This window comes from Pezoporus occidentalis, unplaced genomic scaffold (assembly GCF_034315485.1).
Source record: "Pezoporus occidentalis ecotype Australia unplaced genomic scaffold, CSIRO_AGI_Poc_V1 ctg9, whole genome shotgun sequence".
Lineage (NCBI taxonomy): Eukaryota > Metazoa > Chordata > Aves > Psittaciformes > Psittacidae > Pezoporus > Pezoporus occidentalis.
In genome coordinates this window covers 4,157,452-4,179,461 of record NW_026916262.1, presented here as the reverse complement: position 1 = coordinate 4,179,461, position 22,010 = coordinate 4,157,452, and the positions used below count along the sequence as shown (strand labels likewise).

The 22,010-nt window shown below is 39.2% G+C and overlaps 1 protein-coding gene across 1 annotated transcript in view; it reads right to left on the bottom strand.

Moving 5' to 3' along the window:
- COL28A1 (collagen type XXVIII alpha 1 chain) overlaps positions 1-22,010 on the bottom strand; it is a 73,566-nt gene that overhangs the window by 7,243 nt on the left and 44,313 nt on the right. Inside the window, 5 exon segments of the mRNA XM_062605002.1 lie at positions 2,414-2,482; positions 4,491-4,559; positions 10,163-10,231; positions 13,068-13,136; positions 20,509-20,583. Of these exon segments, the coding sequence (XP_062460986.1) occupies positions 2,414-2,482; positions 4,491-4,559; positions 10,163-10,231; positions 13,068-13,136; positions 20,509-20,583 (351 nt within the window).

The following is a 22,010-nucleotide window of genomic DNA, read 5'->3' as shown; positions in this document are numbered from 1 at the left end:
TAAAATGTGGTCCAACACACAGGTTCTCTAGAAACACACACACAGAATCTCAGCAGGGTTGACTTACTTTTTTTTTTATCTTAAGCAAATAAAGACACCTCTGCTTTTCACAACGTGGAGAGCAGAACATCTTGCTGCTGATATGTCAAAAGACAGTATCAGTTCAGGTCCAAAGTTCAAATTTGTTTTCTAATTATTGTTAAATATGTCTTGCTGCATGCGTGCAGACTTGAAAAGCACGTTCATGCTAGCAGTGTGTGCATACAATATATTATAAACCACAGCAGCTACAAAATATGTACAAAAAATCCTTCACAGCATCTGCCTTCCAGAAATTTTCCTGCTTTATTTAATAGGGTAACACAGTTTGGTTTTTGTTTTTGTTTTTTTTCCAGATCAACTGCTGTATACATTTTTAACAGTGCTAGAGGTGATTGTATTTCCTGTTACATACATTCTTCACCATAACTGACATTACATAAATGATTCACATAACAGCAGTGCCTGGTGCAAATACAAAAAACGGTTCCATAGAATGTCAATGAGACCAGGAGCAGTCCTCATCTGTAACTATCCCAGTTCAGGAGATGCAAGTTCAAGGTCAGTTAGTTGTATTTTTCAGTCAAGACCTCTTAGACTGTCTTACTAAAACATCTTCTATTGGTACTTGTATAGCTGCTCACAAATTTGTTTAAAGGAGCTATATTGCTCATAATGGGCAGAGAAATACAAAAACGTTTCCAAATTTATCAAGACTCCAGCTTCACCAAAGCACACTAGAGCAACTTTCGCAGTTCAATCTATGTACAAATTTGACCTTCAGTCTTAAAACCCAAGGTGATATGCGTGTAAAAGTGCAGACCCTTGGATCCCTGACCCCAATACATTACTGATCAATAACCAGACTTCCATGTAAAAATGTCATTCTATGAACTAAGTGCAGTTCTAAGAATGTCTAGACTGTGGTTTTGAAAGGAAACCGAGCATTAAAAAAAAAGACCCGCAAATGTAGCTATCAACATAAAGTTACTTGAAAACCATCTAATTTTTGACATTCCGTTCTTACCATATGCAGACTGAGCTTTATGTATATATATCAAAAAATAATTGGAGTGATATTTATTTTTCAAATGCAAGAGTATAATAATATAATGGCCAAAAAGAATTAAGCTTGAAGTAACTGCGAAGAGGTAGGAGGCAGAAGAGTCAGATAGAAGCTCAACAAGCATCAGTGTATGGAGGAAACAGGTATTACAGGAGCACGACAGTTGCCAAAGTTGTTCAGAAAGTTCTTCCTAAGAATTATATGAAAATAATCATAACTTAAAAAAGTGATTGTTAAAGGGAAGAAAATTTAAATGACAAGACTGTACTAACACAACTTGTGGAATGCAATAGACACAACATCAGCTGAGTTTGAGTCACCCTATCATTACAGCTTTGGTTTCAAACCCAAAGAAAAGACCTTCCATAGCAAAAGCATGTTACTTTCCTATATTCCTAAATTCTCCATCCTTACGTTACAAATATGCTTTTTCTCTCACAATGTGTGTCAGTGGACTTTTTCCACTGGAAAACTTCCATGATGAAACTGAGTTCTCTGCACTTGATTGTTGAAACATTTCTATTCAAAATAGCAATTGCACTTTTATAAATAACCTCACGTATCCATAGACTTAACAAAGATACATCCCATATATTAGACTCTGGAAGCACATCAGAAATCTCTGTAAAGCCAGGCATGTAATCGTTTTCCTACACTATAAAGCCATACAGAGATGGCAGAAATGTTTCTGTTTTCCACAAGAACAGAGCAAATAGCTTTCAGAGATTCAGCAAACAAATGAAGAAAAGACATTCCTTATGCCCTCAAATTAAAATACTTAACATCTTTATGGTTACTGGTGACAATTAATACAGAGGAAAACCACAAAAAAGTCAGAACCAAAGGTCTAGACAGTCATTACTCTTAATTGTGGAATGTCCTGAGACAAGATAAATTAGAATCTGTTAAAGGGAGTTCTATGATAAGCAGAAAAGAAAGAACACAGTAAATTACAGTTTTATGCCATGAAACACAGTAAAACAAGGAGAGGGTCTCTGCAATAAAAAATGGGAAATGATAGAACATGAATATAAAAGTAGAAGACATTGAAGCTGGAATCAGAGCAAGTACTGAACAAAAGAAATTCAGAAGGAATCGGTGCTCTTTTGGTAAAGCTTGTATGAAGTAAATCCATGCTGAACTCAACAGTTAAAGCAAGTATTACATACCATGAACAGGAAACTTAAATGGGCAATGAGTACTTGTAGGAGTTCACTGACTCGGTGGCCAAGAGAAAAACAGGCAATGAATCTCCTTAAGGAGAGTTTTGAGAAGAAACTACACAGATATCACACTGACCTGGGTTACCTTGCTTCCTTGTACGCTGGCACCAGCAGGGCCAGGTGGACCAGGCAAGCCTTTCTGTCCCATAATACCCTGTAATAGTGGAGCAAAAAAAAGAAGAATCAGGAGGTAAACTCTTCCAGGTAACACTAAGGAAGTCATCTCAAAGTCACTGCAAGCAAAAAATACAGCCATGTCAAAACCACCAGGTCTGTTTCCTCTTTGGTTTATAGATTCTCACTGTGAGCCCTGCCAAATTCCCAGGAAAGCAAAAGAACAATTAAGCTGAAAATTATTAAAGAATAAAATTTGCCCATGACACAGTGTGATATTTTCCCCAATTTTTCCTGTGTAGAAACCAACAGGAACCATGTTTATACAGCAGCTTCAAGCAATCACTCCACATAAGGGAGGTACAAAAGGACCAGACCAGTAAAACCCAGTGTGAGTAAATCTGCGAGGTGTGTTAGCTAGTTCGTGTGCTAGTTCCTCTGTGCCACAGCCTCTGGGAGCAGCAGTCACTCAGAAAATTTTAAGTGGGAAGGGAAGAGATAAAGCTAAAGAAGCACCCACTGATTTCTGTGGATACAGTCAAAGCCAGGCAAAGCCCTTGTGCTTTGGAGTTGGGCTAATCTAACACTTCAAAGTGCCAAAGTGAAGCAAATCCCTTTGATTATATCAAAATTTAAGGTTTGTTCTCTTGTGGGTTTATTTTTTCTCCTTTATTTTTAGTTGAAAAAAGCTTTTGAAGCTCGATGAAGCTTCATAAAAGTTGCTGTAGAGTTCAGGGTTTTTATTAATCTTTCAATAAATAATCACCATACTATAATACAGTGGAATGGAATTCATTCAGTGGTATGTAAGTTACCTAAATTTTGCATATGTTGACTATTTAGGCAAAATATATCAAAACTTGATTATCATTAAATAGAAATACATAGTTCTAGATATTTAACTTTTAGATATTAGTGAGATCTGAAAAGTCATAATTCTCATATGTATAGACAAAAAATTTGCCACAAACTTTGAGAGTCTATCTTGTGAAAAATACTGTTAATCTATATACTTGTTAGCTATTTATGTACTAAATAGCTTATATTAGGAATTAGCTGCTACAAGCAAGTCTTAATCCTTGTTCCCCTACAGAGAAAGTATTTTTCATTCTCAGTGGCTTAATGGCACATAGTGTCACACACTTGTAGGATTTTGACACTCAGTTTAAACTAAATTTTGTTTAAACATACTGTGTCTCTATGATTTACCAAGGTACTGAAATTGCTGCAGCTTTCAGGAAGGAAAGGCAAGTCAAGCATACATCCTGATAAAATAGTAATGTTCTGTCATTCACTGCATTTCTGTAACAGGTTGGTAATAGTTTCTCCATTCAGATAGTAGTTTATTCAAAATGGCAGTGGAGATATCTGCTAATCTCTGCTAAGGAAATCACAGCAAAACTTACAAAGGCGTATCTATTTTTAACTTAAAGTGTACACATAGACACAGTTTCTCATTGCCTTTGTAAAAATAATAGATGGATACATCTATAATGAAATCCAGGCATGCACTGAATTTATTTTCTTCACATTATGTCTTTTTTGAATTATAAATCACTTTAGTGGATGGAGATAAAAATTGCCCATATGTTGTACGCTGGCTCCTTACAGAACTAACTTTTTGTATTAGAATAAAGAATTAACTTCTTTTGTATTCAACTGTTTTACTAATGAAATTAATTGGATTCAATTTCATCGAACAAAAACTGCAAACATAAAATTCACATTTAACATATTTTCCACCTCAAAAGAATCTCTTGGAAAAAGAACAGTTGCAGACAGAAAAATGCATCATTTAACTGATTCATCAGCCTGACAGTTCTGTTCAGCTTCCAGCTGTAATCTCACAAAGTTTAGCTGTGAATGCAATTTCATCCAGTTAATACTCCTTCCTAATCTGGTTGGTAGAAAAGTACAGTCAGTGCCCGTATTTTTATGCTTGATTTCTCCTGCAGTTGCACCAATATGAATCAATTATTGACGAAAATATTTGGGTGTCTGAGAGATCACAAAAGAGCACGCAAGCTTCTGCAACACACCACACCAACCTTGGGACCAACCACTCCAATCCCCCTTGTCCCCAGGGCCCCAGGATAGCCTCTTATTCCATGGTCTCCCTGAAAATAGTCACAGAAATATTAGTGATTTATCACCTATTATCTGTTACATCTTTTGTCCACTTATGAAGCAGTCAGTCAAAGCACTAAGTTGAAAACAACAATTATTATATACAAACAGTTGCTTTTCAGGTAGACATACAAAAAAAAACCCAAAATGCAGGCACACACATTATTGAAGCTCTAGGTGAAGAACATTGTTCCCCAAGCAAAGGTCCATGTGATCAAAGTCACCAACAGAGTTAAGACTATCTTGCAATCTTATCTGCTACAGAAGAAAAAAAAAGGGAACTCATCTAGAAACACCATTTTTTCAATCCATTCTGCTGGGCCTTACCAGGATGGACAGGGAGATTACACAACAGCGATCATGGCCTTTATGGATACGGCGCTTGTTCTAAAACTAGAGACATTTAATTTCCAGAACTGCCAAACTAATGTGTTTATGAAAACTAAATGAATTTAAATAACATTGATATAGAACAGAAAGAACATCCCTTTGTTTATTTTTTTATAAAGCCTTAGTGCTTATATGTTTGGCTTGACTTCTTGAGGAAATGAAGCTTAAATGATACTCCGGCAGTGTTTCTGCTTGTCTGTGTTGGTCTTCTTTCTCTCCCAGTGTAATCTGAACTCATCAATTGATTTCAGCCCAATTCATCAGAAATTTAGAGCCCTTCAGCATGTCAATTTTTGACAGTTTTGGTGATAACTGGAGGCTGGGTAAAGGAGAGAGATTCAATTGATGCTTTTAGTGGGGAAAAACAAAACCAGAGAGGACTCACGCCTTAACCAGCAGGCAGACAGAAGGCAGCAGCTGGCTGACCAGGAGGAATGAGGGTAACACTGAGCCTGGCACTGCATGCTGCAGACAAGTCCAATGAAGGACGTAGGTGTCAGGGGACATTCCTGGTAGGGGGAAGGCCCAGGGACATAAGAGGCAGTTTTGTTTTCCTCAGTACATGATTGTACAAATGAGGGAATAGCACACATTCAGCACATAATCACTAGAAAACTCAGTTTTAAAAGAAAAATCTGCAATGAGCAAGTTATAGATGCAGAAAATTCTGAATCAATTTTAGCAAGTGTCCCTAAAACTATGCCTGTGCAGGCAAGTGCAAAAGAATGAAGAGTTCTGATAAGCTATTGATCATTTAATAGCTGTATTAGCAACAGAACCAAGAAGAATTGACAAAATAATAAATTTCATTATAAAAACTCTTCATTGTACGTATTTTTGCACTCAGAAAACCTGAGCCTGCAGAGGGAGCGTTCTAACTAGGAGAGAGGTGCAAATATGAATCACACACATCACACACTAGAGTTGTGGTAGGTGAAAAGAAACCACATACCAAACTGATTGAAAAGGAAGGAAACAAATTACAGAATCTTTCACTGACTTCCTTTTCTTTCCAGGAGGAATGTGTGCAGTCATTTTAATGACTCCTTTAAGTGAAATGCCCAAGGCTCAGTCTTCAGCAAGAGATCACTCAAATTTTTGCTTTTCATATACACTATGTTATGCTCATGATATCTCCTATTTATATAAATATAGTGTGACCCAAACTATTCTCAGGTTTGACGGAGTTGGAGAGGTTGGAGCTCTGAATCCAAAGGCTAAGGTTTAGACTGAGATTATAATGCTTCCCTTCTTGATATAACATTTGGCTTCCGAATTCATATTCAATTCCTCTTTCTTCCAAAGCACTGGTGACTGGCCAATTTGAGTCAGGACATAGGCACAGTACACGGACGGTCTTAGCTTTAGATTGGTGTGTCAAACCAATTGGGTTAAACGGATTGCCACTTTCAGTCGGGAGGAAATTTCTCCCTCAGACTTGATCAGAGAGCAGAGTTTGTTGGTTTTTGTCTAGTCTGATTTGGAAAACAGAATTAAAGCGAGAACTACTCTCCTTTATAGTGTTCTTTTTCTTCCAATGACCTTCCTTGCTAATATGAAGAGAAAAGATATTAGCAATGCCCTTGAACTTTTTGCCTTTTCCACCCCCACCCCCAAATTCTAGCTATAAACACTTCAAGAGTACAATTTTAAGAACATCCCTCTCTGCAGTGGGATGAATGGTAGATATCCCTGCCCAACTTCTCATTAAAACATGCCTGGTTTCTCAGTTCCTCCTGCAATGCATTTTCTTGCCATTACCTTGAGATTGTCACATTATTAAGAAATACTGAGAGTCTATGTAGTAGTCTTCCTACTTAGTACCATCAGTTATCAAAGGAATAATTATTGGTCCTCAATGTTCCCTCAAACCATAACACAACCTTAAGCTCTTTGTAGGAGAACTCTTCATGAGTAGCAATTGCACCAAAGCTTTCCCTGCCCAAGCCTCCCTGTACACCTGCCAGAGGTGGCAGGCCTAAGAGGTAGATATTGAGATAAGACTTAGCAGTACAAGGGCTTTTTTAGGAGATTCTGGGTTGCTGTGGTCTGTGGAACAGCCTGTAAGCTGCTGTGATGGAAGCTGAATGGGAGGTTACCAAACAAGTAAATGATTCCTTATGGTCCAGTATCCAGTATACCTACAATCTGCCTCTTAGACCAGCCCTGACCAGAAAGAGTGTAAGGGTGACTTGAAGGCTTCTGCCTCTTCCTCCCATGGGTAACACATTCTTACTTGGGGTTGTTGCAGGTGAAGGATAGAATTTTAGCCTCACATGCTTAGTTAATACCAGATGTCTCAATGAAAAGCTCTTTTGTAGGGCTTTACAGTAATCCTCAAAGTTTCCGTATTTCTTGGCTTAGAGAAAAAGGGTTTCAGTTTGCTTTATGAGTTGTGAAGTGGAGCAATTGTTTTCTCTAAGGTGTGACACTAAACTGTCCTTCAGAGAATTTGTTTCAAGAAGGATTAGTACTGATCTTTGATGAGGTCTAATTTATTTTCTGTACTGTGCTTGCAGACAAGCTTGTCACCATCAGCAAAATGGTAAACTAGAAAAACACCACTGAAACAAGAAATAAAAAGCTGAGTCAGACAGTATAAAGTATGGGATTCTAATGTCTATTCTGTACTATTTGTTCAATAAAGTTCATTAAATGACCTAAGGGTCACCTGAAAAAAAAAATCTTGGCTTCCAAATATACACTTCATTTGTGAATCATGTGTATTTGATGCTGAAACATGCAACCAACGCTGCAATACTCTCTTTAGTGTGAACTAGTGGATATAATGAAATCTGTAAGAAAATACATAAGAAAAAAAAGACATTGCATCTTTACTTTCCACATTTTAGTTCAAATAGACAGGGCACAAGCTGCAAGAAAAGTTGTTTATATTGCAACTGGATACAGCCCAAATGTTCATGCACTAGGGATTACGCTAGGGATTTTAATAATCCTTCTGCTATCCAGTTACTGAGAATGAAGCTTGCTTTATTTCTAGTGCTGGGCTATTGCTCTTGAATGCCTGTAACCCATCCCCCAGTTGGGAGACATGCTATTAAATCAAATTTTTATTATATTCTGACATTATATGCTTCTGTTTTAATGCTATGGAAAGCAGGGTGCTGTCACGATTGAATGTGTCCCACATGTTCCAATTTTGTTTTCATGTAAATTTGACCTCTGATACATAAAATTCCTATCTAGCAGTGTGCACATATGTGAGCCATTTCAGAAAGCAGGGAGAACAGAGCTCTGATTCAGCTGAGTGGAACATTCCTATATAATGATCCTCAAAGGATTTCAAATTAACTAGTGTGCAACTTTATGAGTCTCTTATCAAATAAATGTTTGGTTTTATATGCAGAGATTGCTCCTGTTCTTATATTCACTTTTATGTGGAAGGGAAGAGAGGTAGCCAGTGCACTTAGATTTTATTTGAAAAAACGTAAGATTGTCCATTTTATGAACTAAATTCCAGGGGAATTGTAATTCAACTGAATTGTTTTTTCTTGTGGCATCTTTGCTACAAAGAAGTTAAGTAGAGACTAAGGATTCAAAACTTTGTATAAGGAAACAGAAGCAAAAAATCAGGGAGGAAGAAGAGATATTTATACAGTTTCTTTTTTTCCAGTGTGCTCTATACCATGTCAAGTGTAGATGTACAAAACTAAATCACAGATGTGACTATCTGTTTGGATAGTGCATGCTTTGGTGTAGCAGTCACACACTGCAAAAGCTGCAGCTGCAAACCATTGGTGGAAGCAATATGCATTTTCCCTCATAGGATTAATACACCAGTCTGGGTGCATGATAAGAAAGAAACCCATTTAGAAGTAAAAAATGCAAATCAGATTTTTATCAGATGGTTTTACTTTTTTTTTTTTTTTTTTGTCTTCTGACAGAGACTGTTAGGTAAGCACTTACCTGAGCAGCCAGATTTGATGGGTAATATCACACTGAAACACAATTAAACCTGCAAGCAAAACTTTTCATACAAGACCTAATGGGAGCATGATTTGCTCTAATTGTGTTGTATTACTTCCCAAAACCCTATGCTACTCTAGAGTGTTCTTCATAACAAGGTGCCACTTCTCCATAACCCATGGATATGGTGCATTCTGACATGGGTATGGTGCAGTATACCTCATGACTGGTTATTACGAATAGAAACCTCAGCTTGATAAGCAATTTCCAATTCTATGTGTCCAAAACCAAATAGTGCTACAGGCCCAACAGCGGTGCGTTCGCAGCCTGATGTTTATACTACATGCAATGTGAGGAAACTTACCTGGTCTACTCCTCTGGACTGATCACCCACTGCGGTAGAAGTACATTCAGAGTACAACTCATTTCAACTGGCTGTGATTTACGTCAGTTAGAGCCAAAAGTGAAAACTGTAAGTACTATAATGGCTAGTTCATGATTTAATTATAGTTAATTATAATATGCTATTATATCACGAGGCCTACAGTGGTTTAAGAATAACCGTGATAAAAAGACTAGACTCCACAATCTCCACTTCAAAAACGATGTCTTTTCCTTTACTTTACAGCTTTTACCTCCTGCATTTTATGATACCATATTGTACTTCCATTGTTGATGATCTAGGTCAGAATTTTCCCAATAATTATACAGCTGAAGTATTGCTTGTCTCTACAAACACATGAATTCATGATTATAACGCAAAAGGGACTTGTGACACACTTTTTGATCTCTCATATAAGCCAGGCATTATGATTTATCTAAACTAAAACTAATTTTAGATGAAGGTTTATAGTCTTCTCTTAGGTCCGTTTCTAGGAACTTTAAAAATCACTCACTAGTTTCATGTAACCAACATTTTCCTTGAGTCCCTTGGAGTCTGTGGGAGACAGGAAGTGCATAATTATAAGACAATACTCTGCCTGTGTTGGATTCTGACTTCCACACAGAAACTCCCACATTTTGAAACATCCTGGGTCTTTGGATTTATGGCAAACCTGCAGATTTGCTTGAAATCTGGGGATAAAGCAAGAACTGATTTCTATCTATCATAGCAGAAAAGTCTATCACAAACTTTTCCTTTAACTGAAACAGAAAATGGGAGATAAGATCACAGCATTTTTTCATAAATGTAGCATTCTAATCTAATGCATTTTTTAAAAGTTGTTTGTCTACCTTGTCTACTAATCAGATGCATCTACTATCTTTGTACACGTACCTTTGGTCCAGGATCTCCCAAGCCTTTTGGGCCTGCTGGTCCTGGGGGGTGTGCTGGTCCTGGAGGTCCCTGGTACAGCAGAGGAATAAAACACGTCAATAGTTGTCCTAAAGGAAGAATATTCGTGTTCTTCAACAAAGGAAATAATTTCAGCAATAGTTACTAATCTCTTTGGTTTTGCTGTATTTTGTCAAATTCGTCACATTTACAATGTGTACTGAGCAACAGTTATCCTCCGTCCCAGGTGGAAACCTGAAAAGACTACCAGAGTAGTATAAAAAATGTCCAGCTCTTCACTTAAGACCATTGGAGTTGTTCTCAGCAAAAAGGTACCAGTGAGAAAGCAGATATTGCTTCATGATTCATACACTGCAGATATGACAATCTGAAATACCAGAGTTAAGCCATCTAAATTTGGGAGTGAGGTAACTCTAACATGCTTTGATGTATTTCTGTTTGACAATCTTTTCTCCTAAAGTCACTAATCAATTCATCATAGCTCATACATCTGCCTTTCATACTGCTGGATGCATCCACAGCCTCTCTTTTATCATTCATAGGGCAGATGTCTTTTCCCCATCATGCTACAGAGACCTAGGTACACAAGTCTTGTCCATGTCTGCTGGTGGTTTATAAAGTTGGTCTTTACAGATTATGGGGCATGGAAAGGCAGCAGAGAAGGGGAAAATGTGAATGCTAGAGCAGAACAGAACCTTCACACATTTCAAGGGTGTGTATTCATGTGGCAGGGAGAAACACAACCAGCTTTACTGAAGCCTGAGATTGAGTAGCAGAGAAGCATGATTCTTGCAGCAGTTGCAGATGGGATTCCTAGAACAGACATGATTTCAGGAATACTATTGCACAGCAAAGCTTGCTTTTTTTTTTTCCCCCTTTTTTAATTGCCTAGGCACTAATAGAAATGCAGGAAGTGCAAAAGTGCAAGTTTGTCGTCTTGTGACTGGGCAGACTACAACTAGCTTTTGTGCTCTTAATCACTTTAATCAGTGGTTACCAAACCAGGCTTCTCTTCAGTTCTCTGATTAATTAAAAATGAAAAGTTTTCAGCTTCTCACTGACCTCTTTGATTTTGTATCTACCAATACTTTTATTTTATTTTTTTTTTCCATATAGTTTAAACAGGTATCTTTTAAAGCTTAAAACTTCACTTCCTACGAGGCATTTTAAGGACTACTAAAAGTTTGTCAGTCTTCTAGTTGCATCAATGTCTTCTTCATGATTGCCTTTGCATTTCCTTTTTATTTTCATTTGGGATGGCACGTTTTCATGTGCTCTCTTTAATGGGTCTGGGTTTGTTAATGGCACTCCTTGACCCTCCAGGGAGTCTTGAGCTGGTCTAGTGTCCCTGTGTGCTGTGAAATATATCAGGTACGTAGTGTTACACCAGGAATTCTGAGTGAATTCCCTCTGAACTAATTCTGATCCCAAAGGCCCTTCCCAGGATCAGTTTGAATGATAGAAATTGGAACTGAGACGTGACTTACTTGGAAGCACTCAGGTCTCACCTTAGTGTACTTGTGAATGCCTTTGTGGTTGTAGTTTGAAATAAAGCTGGATTGCAGGCATAAAGAATATAGTGCTAATGGAAGTTTGATGTGGAGCTTGAGGGATGTCAACAATATTTTCACTTCCTAGTGAAAGGTTGGTGAAACATGTCTGTGTGTCTTTGGGTGACTGAAATTTAGGGTAATATGCCCTTGTGTCAGGTGGAATGTGCAGGTATTGCCATCCTCTGGAGATCACTATCAGAAAAGCCAGGTGGTGCTGGGGGGCAAATCTTCAACAAAGAGGATTTAACCCCCCCAGTATGAAAAGCAGCTGAAACCCAAAGGAACTGAAGGCTGCAAAATTTGGCCAAGCAGATGTTATTAGAGATCTTGATCAAAGAACAGTAAAGAAGAATAAAAAGGGAAGAAAGGAAAATAATTCAGAGCAGTGATTATATTAAACATACATGAGCAGCCATGAAGATTTTCATGGAATTACATGGTATCCTTTTCAGGATGCTGAAATGAGAACTTTGTATCCAGTTTCAACTGCCTGTAGAACTGGCACTGTATCTGGGACAGGAAAGAAAGGACTTCAAAATATGTATGAAATATTTATGTTAGCTAAAGGATGAAAGAGCTTAGTTGCACTTAGAATCATAGAATCATAGAATCGTTAGGTTTGGAAAGGACCTTAAAATCATCTAGTTCCAACCCCCCTGCCACGGGCAGGGACACCTTAACGCTAAATCATATCACCCAAGGCCTCGTCCAACCTGGTCTTGAACACTGCCAGGGATGGAGCAGTCACAGCCTCCCTGGGCAACCCATTCCAGTGCCTCCCCACCCTTACAGTAAAGAACTTCTTCCTTATATCCAATCCAAACTTCCCCTGTTTAAGTTTGAACCTGTTACCTCTTGTCCTATCACTACAGTCCCTAATGAAGAGTCCCTCCCCAGCATCCCTATAGGCCCCCTTCAGATACTGGAAGGCTGCCATGAGGTCTCCACACAGCCTTCTCTTCTCCAGGCTGAACAGCCCCAACTTTCTCAGCCTGTGTTCATACAGGAGGTGCTCCAGTCCCCTGTGATCATCCTCGTGGCCCTCCTCTGCACTTGTTCCAACAGTTCTATGTCCTTCTTATGTTGAGGACCCCAGAACTGCACACAATACTCCAGGTGAGGTCTCACAAGAGCAGAGTAGAGGGGCAGGATCACCTCCTTCGACCTGCTGGTAACGCTCCTTTTGATGCAGCCCAGGATACGGTTGGCTTTCTGGGCTGCAAGTGCACACTGAAGCTGGTTCATGTTCACTTACTTAAGTAAATATTGAATTATCAACCAATTTTTTTTTTTTTTTAATAGAACACAAAGTACAGAATTAAAATTGTACTTACAGCTTCGCCTTTGTGGCCATCACCTTTTTCTCCACGGGGTGCAGGTACTCCAGGTAGTCCCTGGTTACCCTAAATACAAAATGTAAGTCAGGCACCATGCCAGTAAGTGGATCATCATGACATAACAAATATTAACAAATATGCCAGGAAAATATTTTGTATCCTTTTGGAAATACAGAATAGCAGTTACCAGCTCTTGCAATTTGTTCATAAAGCTCAGATTTTTTTTTGTGCTTTTTTATTGTAGCTTCAGTTGATCAAATTCAAATTTCTGAAGAATCGTAGTTCTCATTAGAACATTATTAATTGTTAGATTTTTAGTTGCAGAGAGAAATCTTCAGAACATTGACTGCATCTTCAGCCAATACAAAGGTAAATTTAGAAAGTTGAACTTTTATGACTTTGAGGCTAAGTCCTGACATTTGAACAAGACATTTAACAATACTATAACATAATATGACAGCCTTAAGTTATCATATGCGCATTTTTGCACTTCCATGAAATCACATTGATTCTTTCACACAGTATAGCAAAACTGCCTTCTACAAAGAAGTAAAAGAAAGAACAACCGGTTATGAAAAATACATAATTTCTTTTAGTTTAGCCTAAAATCCTCTGTATCAGGACACAGTCATTCCATGACTCTTCCACTGACTTCCACTAAAGATTTGCGCATTTGCAAAACCTCAGTGCTTCCTTTCACAACCAGAAGAGAAACAAATAGGAATCTTTTCCCTCATTCCAGTGATCATTTTCCTGACATTTAATGAGAAAATTAACTGAGCCTGCAATAGACTATTCTTCACAGAACCAAGACAGAAAACATACTACTTTGAGGTACCCCTGAAGATATACTGGCAGTTGGTACTGTAGATGTTCACATGACAGCACCAGAAATCCTTACTGATACTTGTAGGTCACACATCCTCCCCATTCCTAAGCATGGTATACATAAGGCCATACAAGAAGTGTACACCCTTTACTCAGTCCCACAGAATAAAGAAAAGTAAATGGACTCTCCAGTAGAGTGTTGGAGGGTCAGTTGTTAATATACATACAGATAACATATCCTGAAGAATCATTACATACAAATAGCAAATATTTCCCTGACTACTCCAGTAAAAATAATATCTAGAAAAACGAAACTACAAATGACAGAAATCTGCTGTTTCATCTGTGCATTGTGCCAGGAAATTTCTGCAATAACATAATGCTTCAAGAAACCACAGATGGAGTCCTAGTAGCAGCTCAGACTCCACCATAGACGCAAGCAATCAGATCTTCCTAACCAATTTAACCCTGGCAAGGAAAATGAAAGAGCTGCTTTGGCTCTCCTAAAGACACACATCACAGGTTTAGATTAGGAGGTATGTGAATGCAGAAAGACAAGGTAGAATCATAGAATCATGGAATAGTTAGGGTTGGAAAGGACCTTAAGATCATCTAGTTCCAACCCCCCTGCAGGGACACCTCACACTAAACCATGTCACCCAAGGCTTCGACCAACCTGGCCTTGAACACTGCCAGGGATGGAGCATTCACAACCTCCCTGGGCAACCCATTCCAGTGCCTCACCACCCTTACAGTAATGAACTTCTTCCTTATATCCAATCCAAACTTCCCCTGTTTAAGTTTGAACCTGTTACCTCTTGTCCTGTCACTACAGTCCCTAATGAAGAGTCTCTCCCCAGCATCCCTATAGCCCCCCTTCAGATACTGGAAGGCTGCTATGAGGTCTCCACGCTGCCTTCTCTTCTCCAGGCTGAACAGCCCCAGCTTTCTCAGCCTATCTTCATACAGGAGGTGCTCCAGTCCTCTGATCATCCTCGAGGTCCTCCTCTGCACTTGTTCCAACATTTCCATGTCCTTTTTATGTTGAGGACACCAGAACTGCACACAATACTCCAGGTGAGGTCTCATGAGAGCAGAGTAAAGGGGCAGGATCACCTCCTTCGACCTGCTGGTCACGCTCCTTTTGATGCAGCCCAGGATACGGTTGGCTTTCTGGGCTGCGAGCGCACACTGAAGCCGGCTCATGTTCATTTTCTCATCAACCAACACCCCCAAATCCTTCTCTTTAGGGCTGCTCTGAATCTCTTCTCTGCCCAACCTGTACCTGTGCCTGAGATTGCTCCGACCCAGGTGTAGCACCTTGCACTTGGCATGGTTAAACTTCATGAGGTTGGCATCAGCCCACCTCACAAGCGTGTCAAGGTCCCTCTGGATGGCATTCCTTCCCTCCAGCGTATCAACCAAACCACACAGCTTGGTGTCATTGGCAAACTTGCTGAGGGCGCACTCAGCACTGTCCACATCAGCAACAAAGATGTTGAACAAGACCGGTCCCAGCACCGATCCCTGAGGGACACCACTCATTACTGGTCTCCAGCTGGACACCGAGCCATTGACCACATCTTTGCATGCGGCCATCCAGCCAGTTCTTTATCCACCGAGTGGTCCATCCATTAAATTGATGTCTCTCCAATTTAGAGACAAGGGTGTCGTGTAGGACAGTGTTGAATGCTTTGCACAAGTCCAGGTAGATGACATCAACTGCTCTACCCCTGTCCATCAGTTCTGTAGCCCCATCATAGAAGGCCACCAAATTGGTCAGGCAGGATTTCCCCTTAGTGAAGCCATGCTGGCTGTCACCAAGCACCTTGTTGTTTTTCATGTGCCTTAGCATGCCTTCCAGGAGAATCTGCCCCAAGATTTTGCCAGATACAGAGGTGAGACTGACTGGTCTGTAATTCCCCGGGTCATCCATTTTCCCCTTCTTGAAAATGGGGGTTATATTTCCCTTTTTCCAGTCATCAGGAACTTCACCTGACTGCCATGATTTTTCAAATATGATGGACAGTGGCTTCGCAACTTCATTCACCAGCTCCTTCAGGACCCACAGATGGATTTCATCAGGACCATGGACTTGTGTATGTTCAGGTTTTTAAGATGGTCTTGAACCAGATCCCCTCCTACAGTGGGCCCAAGGTCTTCATTCTCACAGTCCTTGTGTCTGCCTTCCAGGACTTGGGTGGTTTGGTCAGAGCTTTTGCCAGTGAAGACCGAGGCAAAGAAGTCATTCAGAACCTCAGCCTTCTTCAAATTCAGGGTAGCCAGTTCTCCCGATAACTTCCGGAGGGGGCCTACATTGTCCCTAGTCTGTTTTTTATTTGACTATGTACCTATAGAATCCCTTCCTGTTATCCTTAATATCCCTAGCCTAGTTTAATTCTAACTGGGCCTTAGCTTTCCTAACCTGGTCCCTAGCTTCCTGGACAACACCCCTGTACTCTTCCCACGCTTCCTGTCCTTGCTTCCACCTTTTATAAGTCTCCTTTTTCCTTTGAATTTTTCTCAGCAGCCCATTATCCATCCAAGGAGGTCTCTTGGCCCTTCTGCTGCACTTCCTTCTGGTTGGGATGCAACACTCCTGAGCTTGCAGCAGGTGATCCTTGAATATCAACCAACAGTCTTGGGCCCCCCTGCTCTCTAGTGCTATATTCCATGGAACCTTACTAAGCAGGTTCCTGAAGAGGGCAAAGTCTGCTCTTTTGAAGTCCAGGGCAGTGAGCTTGCTGCACGCTCTTCTCACTGTCCTGAGGATCTCGAACTCAACCATCTCATGATCACTGCATCCAAGGCTGCCCTGAAGCATCACATTTCTGACTAGCCCTTCCCTGTTGGTGAGCACGAGATCAAGCATGGCACCTCTCCTTGTCGGCTCCTCTATTACTTGAAGAAGGAAGTTCTCTTCCACACAATCGAGGAACCTCCTGGATTGCTTGTGCTGGGCCGTACCGTCGCTCCAACAGATGTCAGGGTGGTTGAAATCACTCATGAGAACAAGGGCCTGCGAGCATGAGGCTTCCCCTATCTGTCTATGGAGTGCTTCATCCGCAGGTTCTCCTTGATCAGGCGGTCTGTAACAGATGCCCACAGTAATGTCCCCCATAGCTGTTCTCCCTTTAACCCTGACCCACAAACTCTCTGTGGACTGCTCACCTGTCCCCAGACAGAGTTCCATACTCTTCAGCCTATCCCTAACATAAAGGGCAACTCCCCCTCCCGCCTGCCAGGCCTGTCCTTCCTAAAGAGCCTGTCACCTTCCATTCCAACACTCCAGTCGTAGGAGCCATCCCACCATGTTTCTGTGATGCCTATTATATCATACCCCCGTAGACGTGCACACATCTCTAATTCCTCTTGTTTGTTCCCCATGTTACAGGTGTTTGTATAGAGGCATCTGAGCCGAGCTCCAAATGAAGCCGGCTCATTGGCTGGAGCAGCTGGAATATCTCTACATTGCTCCGAGCATTTATTATAGGTGCTGGCAACTGACTGGGTGTGTTGGGATGGAACGATGCCCCCCTCCCCCAACACATCTGGTAAACTCAGTGTTCTGGTTAAGATGAAACCCTGAAACCACTTTAAGATGAAAATTGTGATAGGGATACAAGCATGCCTTATGCTTTAAGAAAATTGTACACGGTAGGTCACTCCTGTATGAATTTCACCTATTCTCCTGTCCAAAAAGATAGTTTCTCTGGAAGACTTTAAACTCAACCTGACTATCAGAGTCAAACTGCATTAGCCAAAGAATATTTTTCTTCATGTTCCTTAATTTTCAAATGATGTAATTCTGATCCAGTTCTGTGAAAATTTAAACAATGAGTGTGCTTCTAGTTCATAAATATCTTTATAATGGAAAGTAATTTTTACCTCTTCCTTGTCCTTAATATCCATAGTTCTTAAACTAAGGATAAAATAACAAAGATTTTAGAAATGTTTTTGTAAATAAGAAAGGAAACCATGGAACATGAGTTCATCTCTATTTTTACTTCTAATTCCACTACAGTAAAAAACTGCCAAACAGATGTTTTCATTTAATCATAGCAGACTGTCGTAAATGCCCAATACCCGTTAACAAATTCTTTAAGAATTGGGATTTTTTGAAGAGGCTGGTTTTGTCATTAGTAACATCTATAAATCTATTTAAGTCAAATCTATGGCCAAGTCTACTGTACAAACATTTCTCTAAGTCACAGAATCGTAGAATGGTTTGGGTTGAAAGGGACTTTAAAGCTCATCTAGTTCCAGCCCTCCTGCCATGGGCAGGGACACCTCACACTACGCCAGGTTGCTCAAAGCCTCATCCAACCTGGACTAATTATTTAGCTTTAGTCCAGGTTATTTAGATTTTATTTTTTAATAGCTGCATGAAGAATATACAAGATATGTCCCAGGGGCAGTTCTGTGACTGCTGTTTTCCAGAGTTTTGTGGGGTCTGGAAAAGGCAATCACTGTGACTCGCTCTAAGGCAGTTTGCTGGCAACAGGGCAACTGCCATCAGTGTCACAGATGGCATCCTGAATTGATCTACTTGGGCAAACTTTCCAAGGAATACTATAGAGAAAATTGCTTCTACACTCTTTCAAATGAGAGAGAAAGAAAAAGAAAGAAAGAAAGAGAGAAAGAGAGAAAGAAAGAAAGAAAGAAAGAAAGAAAGAAAGAAAGAAAGAAAGAAAGAAAGAAAGAAAGAAAGAAAGAAAGAAAGAAAGAAAGAAAGATAAAGGAAAGAAGAAAGGAAGGAAGGAAGGAAAGAAAAGAAAGAAAGAGAAAGAAAGAGAACAAAAGAAAGAAAGAAGATAGAAAGAGAGAAAGAAAGACTATAAACATAAATGTCTCCACGGTTATTGTTACAAAAAAATAATTACTGACATAATCAAAACCTAAAGGATTAGGTATGACTAGACAAATAGTCATGTTCATCACTTCTTTTTATAAGAAAAAGAGTGAAGTAGCATTCTAGATTATAGACAAATTAAATTAATTTAGAGTTTCTCAAAATTCAAAAATACAAGCTACTGAATGCACACGGATCAATGTGTTATCCAGCATCCTCTGGTAGGTATACTTGCAGTAGTCTGTCAAGCCAGGAGTAAAGCATTATTGGTATCCCTAAGCTGTTATCACACAGAAGTTATTGCATTAAGTTTTATTTTGAACTACATTGTGTTAGGTGCACATAGACTAATTGGTCTCTGAATTTGGGTCTATCAACTATGTTCCCAAGAAGTGAAACAGTGGAATTTAGTGGAACATTTTATGTGCAGACATAGTAAAACTAAAAAAGAAGGTTCCTGATTTCAGTCTGCAAAGAAGATCACAAGAATGGCACCTTTCTCAAACACTGAAGGAAGTCTTCCTGAACTATTCCTTATCACAAGTGGCAGAAGGCTTCTAGAAAGTTTCAGACCAGACTATGTATTAAATGTATTAAAGGTGAAGCAGAGAAAGCTGCAAAGTAAAAGGATATATACCCAGGTTTTGCAGTAGAGGACATGGGATCTGTTCAAGGAACTGTTTTTTGAGTTCTTAAATAGTGTAGAAAGCTGCATAGCACTGTTTTCTAATAAAACCATATTATTCTGATTACTTAAATGAAAGCAATTTCAAGGACTTGAGGAAAGACCCTACTTAAGATTTTGAGTAATTTGGTGACAAAATGTCAGACAAAATTCTACTCTGATAACTGTAATACATTATGCAAGGAGAAACAGCAGTCATACTGAACTAGTATTGCCACTTAAGAAACAGAAGAGATAGAACCAGTCATTAAAAAGGTCACTTCACTGTTAAACAATGATAAAACCACGTAAATGTCATCCTTTGCAAATTAATCTATACCCTTTTCCTCTAACTTATTTCCCACTGGCAAGAGGATGATCCTTGGTTTCACCTTATTCTTCAAGAAGCCTTAAGTCAACTCGTGTACTGCAGCGAATTTTTCTGTCTCTCACTTTTGCAAAGACTGCAATCTCTGTGTATCACTGAATCCTCGACTTTCACTTTAGTTAACCACTAAAGGCTCAAAAACAGTGAGCACAGCAATCCTGCCACAGACTGCTGTAGTCTATTCTTGGTGTTGAAGTTAAAAATGTAAATGATATAACCAAGTAAATCCTATTCTGAAACCTATATGCAAATAAGTATCTCCAAAAGACCTATTTTTAATTTTTTTTTATTTTGGGCCTTGCTTATGTTTTTGCATGTGCACGGTTGCTAATACTAAAATGACACTATTAAAATAACTAATACCTCTCTTTTCATACTCACTAAAGAGCATATTGCCCATAGAGAGGTATAAAATACCACGTGAGATAATGAAAGTGGAGATGAATTTGAGGAACTACCTTCCTAATGAAGACTTCCTGAGGGAAATTTGCAGGGTGAGGTACACTGGACTAGCTATTTTATCTTTTTTGTGTTTCTTCTTTGAAATGATAGCAAGTTTGTATTAAAAAAGAGATGCAAACTGGAATTATGTCAAAATTGAAGAATTAGTTATTTTCTCAAAAATGTTGCTCATGTGGTTTTTGCATATTCACAAGAGTTTTTCATGTGTCTCATGTTTCTTTATTTTTCATATTTTGTCTAGAACTCCTATTGTTGGTCCCATTATTGAATTTCCAGGAAGTCCATCATCTCCCATCAGCCTGCTAGGACCTGGATCCCCCTATCAAAAAAGAAAAAAACCCCAAACCATATCCATTATTTTCAGTCTTAATTTACAAAATCTTACAGAAAAAAAGAAATATTTAACTCTCGCTGACAGTGACAATTATTGAGCTAGGTAATATGAAATCAGTATTTCTAAAGGAAGCTTTTAGTACCTTGATTCTGACCTCACACTTCTGCTTCTCTGCAACTGTGTCAATGAGTGTGTTCTGCTTTGATGAATGATTTGACAGCTTCAGTTTTCAAGTGAATGTTGACTAGCATAATTTAGTCTCTGTGGCCAGATTCACCTGTGGCTTCTGCCTGCTTTTGTCCTCCCAAGCAAGGCTGCATAACCTTGTTACTGTCAGAGCACAAAGAGAACAGCAAAGAAATTCAAAGACAAGTGCTTACACAGACTATGTTTAGAAAGATGCAAGTGTGCAGCACTTCGAAATTGTAAGCTCCACATGCTGAAGCCTCAGGAAGAAACTATTTTTTCCTCAAACACTACCTAGTACAACTGTTTGGTAATCTTAGCTCTATCAGTGGCTTTCCTGGAAGCAATCAGGCTTCAAATTCAAGTTCCTCATGTTATACCCCCCAGAGCAAAATCTTGCTCCTTAGTATTTAATCTATTGGCCAAAAATTTCTTACTTTATATTAAGGTTCTTAAAAAGAAAATTTTGATTTTTAATAAAAATTGCAATTTTTAACACTAGTGAGAAGGACAGGCAGCATTTCAAGAATCATTCACCAGGGAATGCAGATGAAATGTTCTATCAAAACCATCAAGCAGCTGTAACCATGAGAAAGGAATATGAGAAAAAACAGCTATCAAGTGTTACTGTCTCCACATTAGTAATAATGGCTGTCAAGGAAAATAGAACTCTAGTCTCCAAATGTGGGTGTTGCTTAAAATACATAAATTTCCAGTGAACACAACCATGGCTGTTCAGAAGTTGTCTAGCAACCCTTCACTGCTACATCAAATACTTAAGAGATGTAATAAAAAGACCTCAGACCATGATAACTCCCAGCTTTGAAAAACATGCGGATTCCCTGTATTAGAAATTCAGAATGTCTGACTTCACTACTGCAGATACTAGGATTTTCCAAGAACACAATTACTAGTAATCATTGCACTTTTCACAGTGGAAAGAGAAAACAGATCTCTTTAATCTGTTACATTATTGAGCGATTGTCGGAAACATAGCAGATACATGTTTAAACAAAGAAATTATTATGGAGCTAAAGAGACACAGTTTTGTCTATTTTCTAAAAATCAACTTGCATTTTAGAATTACCTGAAATACTTGCTTTCTTGCATCAGCCACTGCACATAAAGCCCCTCATCTAAAATTTAGTAGTGTGTGGAAAAACTCTACAGCCCCAGGGAATTTTTGATTGTGGTCAGCCTGCTATGAAAGGGATATGAATTATACT